The sequence below is a fragment of the Oryctolagus cuniculus genome, chromosome X, assembly GCF_964237555.1.
Source record: "Oryctolagus cuniculus chromosome X, mOryCun1.1, whole genome shotgun sequence".
In the NCBI taxonomy this organism is placed as follows: Eukaryota; Metazoa; Chordata; class Mammalia; order Lagomorpha; family Leporidae; genus Oryctolagus; species Oryctolagus cuniculus.
In genome coordinates, this window is record NC_091453.1 from 44397682 (window position 1) to 44406717 (window position 9036).

Genomic DNA, 9036 nt, shown 5'->3' on the forward strand with positions numbered 1-9036 from the left:
GAAGAATGGGAAGGGAGAGGGAGCAGGAGATGGGATGGTTTGCACGTGGGAGGGAGGTTATGGGGGGGGGGGGACCGCTATAATCCAAAAGTTGTACTTTCGAAATATATATTTATTAAATAAAAGTTTTTAAAAAAAAAAATATGAGCAAGAACAAGTAGCAAAAGAAGCTCTCAGTGAGGGCCAGTTAGAAACAGGCACGAACTGGGCAGGCGACGCCACCTCAGGTTTCTCCACGCGGTTGGGCAGGGCCAGGTCCGCTCAGCTCCACCCCCTTCCTCAAGCCCAGCTTGGGCTGGAGAGACGCGGCGCCCCCCAAAAACAGCCACCCGACACACCCACCCACGCCGGGAGTCGGGGTGGGGCTAGGGCTCCGAGCAGTCGGCGACCAACGCTAGGGGCAGGGGACGCCAGGAGGACGGGTAAAGGAAGTAACTCTCCGGGCGGCGATACCACGCCGGGTATTCGCGAAAGGCAGTTACAAGCGCGGCGAGCGTGGAATAAGCTGGAGGTAGCCGTGAGGCGCGGAGGTCGGAGGGCTGGGGGGCGGGGGAGCCGTAGGCTCTTACAGGGCGCGGGGGCGGTGTCGCGGCGGCGGTGTCGCGCGGGGGACGCTGGCTGGCGCAGACCACCGCTTCCCGCGACGGCAACGCCACCGCCGCGACGCCCGCAGTTGAGTCCCGAGAGGAGTTCAGTTTGGTTGAAAGGGGGTGTGACCTAGAAAGAAAACGCCGGTCCCGGCACGGGAAGGGGGCGTCAAAGAGCACCCTGAGAAGGCTACGAGGGGGTGTGCCTAGGCTCCCCGCTAAGAACCGAAAGGGCGTTCGCGGCTCCCAGTCCCGCCTCATTTTTCTTTTTTTCCCTTACCTTGGGCACCGTGATGTGGTCCATGACAGCAATTCCCGCCACCAAATCCCTCAGCGGTATTTGGGCCGCCAGCGTCGCTCCCGCCACCTTCTGGCCCAATCCGGGCTCCTACCCCCGCCCTCCTCGTGCTGACTCCAACTCTCGTCACCTGATCCTCGCGGAAGCTCATATCGCGATACTTCTTCAGTAGCTGGTCTCGCCATCTTGCTTCCTGGCAAATGCCCTTTTCTTCGGGAAGCTGACTCTTCTGGTTCACACTCAACGTTTGGCCCACTTTCTAAGACCCAGATTGGAATGTTGCCCCCTTTCTCACACTCCTTGATGTTCTGAGCACCGATGTCACGATGACACTCTGCGGAGATAACACAGGGTGTCCCCTACTGGCTGCTGGGTTTCCACAGACCTTCGTAGCTGTAACCTTGGGCAAATCATAGAATATCTTTTGAAGTATGAAGAGGCATTGCCTCCTCCTCTCTTGTCCCTCATTTTTATGTCTTCCGCCATCAAACTAGTTAAAACCTGAACTACTGGAGCAAGATTTGTGGCCCAGTGTGTTATGCCTTGCTGAGGATGCCCATATCCCAATAGTGGAGTGCTGGCTCCAGTCCAGCTGCTACTCTGTTTCTGATACAGCTTCCTTGTAACGTGCCTGGGAAGGCAGCAGCTGACAGCCCAAGTGCTTGGTAACCTTAATCTCTTCCACCAGCTAAACTTTTACCATCTGATAGAGGACTCCCAATTTCACATCTCAAACCTGGTGACCTTTCTCTTTTCATAAAGATTTATTTTATTTATTTGGAAGACATTGTTACAGAGAGTGAGAGAGAGAGAGATCTTCCATCCACTGGTTCATTCCCTAAATGGGCACAACTGCTAAGGCTGGGCCAGGAAGGAACCAGGAGCTTCATCTGTCTCTCACATGGGTGCAGGGGCCCAAGGACCTTCCACTGCTTTCCAAGGCCATAGCAAAGAGCTGGGATGGAAGAAGAGCAGCCAGAACTCAAACCAGTGCCCATATGGGATGCTGGTGTTGCAGGCAGCAAGTTAACCTGCTGTACCACAACACTAGCCCCACGACCTTTTTTTTTTTAAGATTTATTTATTTGAAAAGCAGAGAGGCAGAAGCAGAGAGAGAAGGCTTCCATCTGCTGGCTCACCATCCAGCTGGCCACAATGGCCAGAGCTGGGCCAATCTGTAGCCAAGAGTCTGGAGCCTCTTCCAGTTCTTCCACACGAGTGCAGGGGCCCAAACACTTGAGCCATCCTCCGCTACGTTCCCACGCCGTAGCAGAGATCAGGATTGGAAGTGGAGCATCCAGGACTCGAACCAGCGCCCACATGGGATGCCGGCACTGCACGTGGCGGTTCCACCCATTACACCACAGAGCTGGGCCTGACCTTTCTCTTGAACTCAAATTTACAACTTCCAACTGCCATCTGAGATTTCCACTTAATTGTTCCTGCTAGCACATTAAAGACATCACGACCCAAACTAACTCATCTTTCATACCCTCTCCCTGCCCCTTGCCTTCTCCCATCTCTGCCACCTGCTCTTGCTCAAGTTTTCCCTATTCCTGGTAGTGGCACCGCCATACCTCTAGTTACTCAGATAAAAAAACCTCATGTCCATGGTGTTTGGAATAGTGAAAAGGGTATGTGGACTCTAGTCAGACTAGGCTCAGATTTTGGCCCTGCTATTTGCTCATGACACATGACCTTAGGCAAATTCTACAACCTCTCTGGGCCTGAGTTTTCTCACCTGTAAACCCATTCTCATATAGTTCTTGTGGAGAAAGAGGTAATGTGTGTGAAATGTCAGGAATATGAGAAGGGCACAATGAAAATTAGTGGTTATCTTCTCTTCCACAACTTGATAATTGAACATTTCTGTTATCCTCTTTCTCGGTTGATTATTTTGTTTCTTAGTTTGATGATAAAAATAGAAGAATCAAAAGGGAACTTCCACATCTTTCTACAACCAGATCTGCTTGCTCCCCTGTATGTGAATCCATATAATGTGCCTTCAATAAATAAACTGTTCCTGAGTGTTCCTAAGGCAACCTTTGTGTTTATCCACTCAATCATCCTCCCTCACCTGCTTAGCTGTCACACCTTCCATTTACATCAACACAAAAACGTGCTATAATGTTTACAATCTTACAAAAACTGTTCTGACTCATATTCCTGTCTCCCACCTATAATTGTCCCATTTGTGTTGTATTTTATGACAAAATGCCTCAAACATTTGTTTAAATTAGTCGTGTTTCCATTTCTTTTTCTCTCTTCCCATTCTCCCTTGTAACTGCTCTAATCAAACTTTGCCCCCACTAGTACATCAAGCTGTTCTTGTCAAGGTTACAAATAGTCTCTCCGCTGCAAAACCCAACGATCAGTCCTCAGACCTCTTCTTGTTTTCTCAGCAGTATTTAATCACTCCCTCCTCCTTGAAACATTTTCCTCCCTTGGCTTCAGGGACACCACTCTCTCTCCTCTTCTCTGACTTCTCTTTCCCAATCTCCATTTCTGATTTCCCTCATCTTCCCTATCTCTACATGTTTGAATACTGCCAGGGCTCAGACTTTTGTCCTCTTTTCTATTTACATTTATTCACTGGATGCTGTTATCAAGTTTCATGGCTTTAAATAGCATCAATTTGTGGACAACCTTCTAGCCCTAATCTGTTCTCTAAACTCTGGTGGGCATTTGGCACAGTCATTAAGATGATGCTTTGAGGGTAAGGGGAGGCTGATCCTGTGGCACAAGAGGTTAAGCCACCTCTTGGGACGCCAGCATCCCATATGAGCTCCAGTTCAAGTCCTGGCTGCTCCACTTCCAATCTGGTTCCTTGCTAATGTACCTGGGAAAGTTGTGGAGTTTTATCCAGCTGCTTGGGTCTCTGCCACACATGTGGGAGACTCAAATAGAGTTCCAGGTTCCTGTCTTTGGCCTGGCCCAGCCCGGGCCATTGTAAATTTAGATTTAAAAAAGATGATGCTTTGGACAGCCATCCCATATCAGAGTGCCTAGATTCAAGTCCCAGTGTTACTCTGAGTACCAACTTTCTGCTAATGCACACCCCAAAAACCAACAGATAATGACTCAAGTACTTGATTCCATGCCACTCACATGAGGAAACCCTATTGAGTTCCAAGCTCCTGGCTTTGGCCTGGGCCACTCCAGGCTGTTGCAGGTATTTGGGGAGTGAACCAGCAGCAGATAGAAGATCTCTCTGTTTCTGTCTCTCTACCTTTCATTTAAAGACTAATCAATCAATTAACTTTTTAAAATAAAAAACTTATATATTAGCTAACAGCCTACTGACTTGTCTACTAGGATGTTTTAGAGGCACCTCAAGCACACCACATTCAAAATAGAACTTTCGATTTCTACCTCCATCCTCACGCATATTCCTCCTGTAGTGTTTCTCATTTCAGGAAATGGAACTCCATCCTTCTTGTTTATCTTAGTTTGTTTGCACTGCCATAACAAAATATGTGTGACTGGGTAATTTATATAAAAAAAAGAAATCTGTCACAGTTATGAATGCTGGAAGTCCAATATCAAGGTGCCAGCAGGTTCCATGTCTGGTAAGGGCTGCTCGCTCTCTGCTTCCAAGATGTTATCTTGAGTGATGCATCCTCAGAAGGGAGAGATACTGTGTCCTCACATAGCAGAAGGAAAGGAAGGGCAAAAAAGCACCGCAATATTTCCCTCCAGCTGTTTTTTTTAAAAGATTTATTTATTTATTTGAAAGGCAGAGTTACAGAGAGGCAGAGGCAGAGGGAAAGAGAGGTCCTCCATCCGCTGGTTCACTCCCCAGATGCCCACAATGGCCAGAGCTGTGTCCATCTGAAGCAAGGAACCAGGAGCTTCCTCTGGGTCTCCCACAAGGGTTTAGGAGCCTAAGGACTTAGGCCATCTTCTACTGCTTTCCCAGGCCATAGCAGAGAGATGGATTGGAAGCAGAGTAGCCAGGACTTGAACTGGCACCCATATGGAATGCCAGCGTGGCCTTGCCTGCAACGCCACAGCGCCGGTCCTACTCTAGCCCTTTTATAAAAGCACTAATCTAATCCATAAGGATGGAACTGTCTTAGCCTAATCACTTCCTGAAGGACTCGTCTCTTAATATTGTTGCATTGGGGATTAAGATTCAACATGGCCGGCGCCGCGGCTCACTAGGCTAATCCTCTGCCTTGCAGCACCGGCACACCAGGTTCTAGTCCCAGTCGGGGTGCCAGATTCTGTCCCGGTTGCCCCTCTTCCAGGCCAGCTCTCTGCTGTGGCCCAGGAGTGCAATGGAGGATGGCCCAAGTCCTTGGGCCCTGCACCTGCATGGGAGACCAGGATAAGTACCTGGCTCCTGCCATCGGATCAGTGCGGTGCGCAGGCTGCAGCATGCTGGCCGCGGCGGCCATTTGGGGGTGAACCAACGGCAAAGGAAGACCTTTCTCTCTGTCTCTCTCTCTCACTGTCCACTCTGCCTGTCAAATAAATAAATACATAAATAAAAAATAAAAATAAATAAAAAAAGATTCAACATGAATTTTAGAAGGAGCATAAGCATTCAAATCAAATTAAAATTGCTTAAGCCAAAAAGCTTTGGAAACATCCTCTTTTTCTCATATTCCACACCTTACTCATCAAGTCCTATCAGCTTGTGCTTTGAAGTATTCCCTAAATCCAACCACTCCTCAATCCTGTACCCTGGCCCAAGACTGTTATCTCTTCCCTAGATTATTGCCTAAGTCTCTCCCCTGTGGTCTCTATGCTTTGGCCTTGGTCCCCCAGAATCCATTCTGTACATAGCATCTTCTGGACTCTAGAATCCAGAATGACATCACTTCTTTTTTAAAAACCTTTTAATGGCTCCCTATCTTAGAGTAAAAGTGAAAGCCTTAATTAATCATGGCCTGTGCATTGCTACATGTGATTTAAGTCTAGGACCTCTTGACTACATTTTTTTTTATTTGACAGGTAGAGTTATAGACAGTGAGAGAGAGCCAGAGAGAAAGGTCTTCCCTCTGTTGGTTCACCCCCCAAATGGCCGCAACGGCCGGCGCTGTGCCAATCCAAAGCCAGGAGCCAGGTGCTTCTTCCTGGCCTCCCATGCGGGCTCAGGGGCCCAAGCACCTGGGCCATCCTCCACTGCCTTCCTGGGCCACAGCAGAGTGCTGGACTGGAAGAGGAGCAACCAGGACTAGAACCCAGTACCCATATGGGATGCCAGCACCGCAGGTGGAGGATTAACCAGGTGAGCCACAGTGCCGGCCCTTGACTACATCTTTGATCACTATTTTCTCTCTCTGCTCAAGTCATATTGACGTCCTTTATATTTATCAAGTATATGACACATAGTCCTACCTCAGACCCTTTATACTTGCTCGTCTCTCTGCTCGGAGTGCTCTTTCTTCAGGTATCTCTATGTGTACTCCCTCATCTTTGTCATATCTTTGATCAAATGCCACCATATCAGAGAATCCTTACCTAAGAAACTTACATAAAAAAAAATCACCAGCACAATACTATCTGATAGAAATAAAAAGGAGAGAACGGTCCAACATGGGAAGCAGGATACACAGCAGATCATAGAATGGCAGATGCCCTAAATAGCACTCTGGCCTCAGAATCAGCCCTTAAGGCATTCGGATCTGGCTGAAGAGCCCATGAGAGTATTTTAGGCATGGAAAGCCAAGACACTCTGGCAAAACAAACAAATGAAAGATCTCTGCGAGTGAGATCCAGCAGAAAGAAGGGGCCATCAAAGAAGGAGGTACCTTTCTCTGAAGGGAGGAGAGAACTTCCACTTTGACTATGATCTTGTCTAACTAAGATTGGAGTCGGTGAACTCAAAAGCCTTCCATAGCCTTGGTAACTCATGACAAGCCTAGGGTGATTACTGACACCATAAACAAGAGTGTCAATTTGTTATGTCGACAACAGGAGTCACTGTGCACTTTCTCCCCATGTAGGATCTCTGTCCTTAATGTGTTGTCCAATGTGAAGTAATGCTCAAATAGTACTTTACACTTTGTGTTTCTGTGTGGGTGCAAACTGTTGAAATCTTTACTTAATATATGCTAAATTGATCTTGTGTATATAAAGATAATTGAAAATCTTGATGTGAATGGAATGGGAGAGGGAGCAGGAGATGGGAAGGTTGTGGGTGGGAGGGAAGTTATGGGGGGGGAAGCCACTGTAATCCATAAGCTTTACTTTGGAAATTTATATTTATTAAATAAAAGTTTTTAAAAATGACCAGCACTTCTTCTCCAATGTTTTTTATTCCCCCAACCATTTTTCTTCATAGTTATCAATACTACCTGATCTATTTACTTATAGCACCCTCTGGTCTGTCAAGTTCCATGAGGGCAGGGACTATTTGTTCACTGGTAGATCTCTGTAGTCTAGAGCAAGCCTGGCACAGAATGATTACTCAGTAAATATTTGTTGAATAAAGGTATAGGCAGTTATTTGCTGAAGAACACAGAAGAGTCATGAATCAGAGTGGAGTCCCACAGGAGTAAAGAAAGCCTGAGAATAAGAGAAATGATCTGAAAGAAGAAAGTATTAGGCTCATAATATATGTTCAGGGAAAATATACTAGTGTAATCTATTATTTGTCCCTCTTCATTAAAATGTCAGTTCCACGAGAGCAGTGATCTGTCTCTGTTGTTTTCACTTACTGTAACCTGGTGCCTAGAAAACTACTTGGCACTAGTAGTTCATAGATACTTGCTTCATAGATACTTGTTGAATGCCTGGATGAGAATGAATGACTCTAGACTCACAGCTGGTAAGGACCAGTTACAAAACTAAAGGGAGGGAGTCTGGATGCAAATAAACTGATCAGGAGGCTGTTGTGGTCGTCCCAAAAGAAGTTGTGAACTGGTGAGCTTGTGTTTTTTTCCACTTTTTACCTGCAGCTCAGGTCTCAGCAAGATTAGCCAACATGAGATACTACTTGCTACAGTAAGTCTCATTTGACTTGTTTTACATTCAAGCCTCCAACCCAGTTATTGCCCATTTATGTTCTACTTTCAGGGATTTCCTACTGTTGGGGGAGAGGGGTTGGTGTTCTTCCCATGATTCCCCAGGGAAGTAAGTACATGTAGCTTTCCCCATCATCTCACTAGCTACAGATACAGCCTCAGAAAGCTACTGCTAGGGGTCATTGATGATGTAGTTGATGATGTCAGTTTAAAAGGTCACAGAGCCTTTGTGACCTCACTGCTGCTCCAGAGACAGCTTACCCACAGCAGAAGGCAGGTGGGGCATAACTTCATGCAAGTCATCAAGACCACTTCCCCCTTGCTGTTGGGGAGAGGCCAGATGAAATAGACTGTTTTTAGCTTATTTCCATCTCAGCTTATTGGACTTCTTGAGCCAACTGTCAATGACCCTCCTTTGAAGACCAACATTGGATTCATCTCCTAGAGACAGCTTATGTGAATCATGCAGTGCATAAGAAATATCAGCCAAGAAGTCTGGCAGGACTGTATCACCCTCTTCCTACAGACTAGGGTATGCTGTGATGCTGCAATCATCACCAACTCCCCACCCTGGCTATTAGCTTCTTATCCTGAAGGCAACTTGAATCAGTTGACCCAGGAAGAAGTTCAGATCCTGCTGGCAAAAGATGAGAGAGAGAAGTTGTTTCTCCAGGGGATCACTCTTGCTGGGATCAAATGCTTGCTGATCCGAGACAACCTGTACACCGAGGGCAACAACACCATGGACCTGCGCACCAAAGGCCAGAGTCGCGGCAGCCAGGCAGTGACAGTAGTTCAGATCGAAACTGCATACCTTGTGGTGATGGGACAAAAAGGAACAGAAGGAGGGCCGCTCAACCTCAAAGCTTTTGAGATGGCGGGTTACATCAGAGAAGCCATTCATCAACACGTGGCTCGTGTGTAACTAAATAAACAGCGTTGGCGTTTCACCGGTAATTTGAATTCAGTGTCATATGTTTCACTTGCTAAATTAAAACTTTCTTAAGGAAGAAATATCCCATACTAGGTTTGGAGGTGTGTTTGTTTCAGTGAATGATGATCATGTGATTATGTGTTGAGAAGAGATGCCAATTGGAGAGTGTTATGGATAGATTGAGCAGGACCTGGCTCCCCAAACTCATGAAGATGTTAAACTCCAGAGTGTTAGATTAATAGT

The 9036-nt window shown here is 46.8% G+C and overlaps 2 protein-coding genes across 3 annotated transcripts in view; one reads left to right on the plus strand and one right to left on the minus strand.

Annotated features, from left to right (window-relative positions):
* The window catches only part of MTMR8 (myotubularin related protein 8), a 131857-nt gene extending 130852 nt beyond the window's left edge, over positions 1-1005 (minus strand). Inside the window, exon 1 of one of the 2 annotated variants that reach the window (XM_008272713.4) lies at positions 868-1005. In XM_008272713.4, the coding sequence (XP_008270935.1) occupies positions 868-891 (24 nt within the window). In that variant the 5' untranslated portion in view covers positions 892-1005. The remainder of the gene's footprint in view (positions 1-867) is intronic. The other variant, XM_051827744.2, reaches the window with a different exon arrangement.
* A 7317-nt stretch (positions 1006-8322) lies between these two features.
* On the plus strand, positions 8323-8784 carry LOC100356070 (profilin-1). Its single transcript, XM_002720054.1, has one exon. It carries the CDS (start codon positions 8323-8325, stop codon positions 8782-8784), a length of 462 nt encoding a protein of 153 aa, XP_002720100.1.
* Positions 8785-9036: the final 252 nt, after the last annotated feature.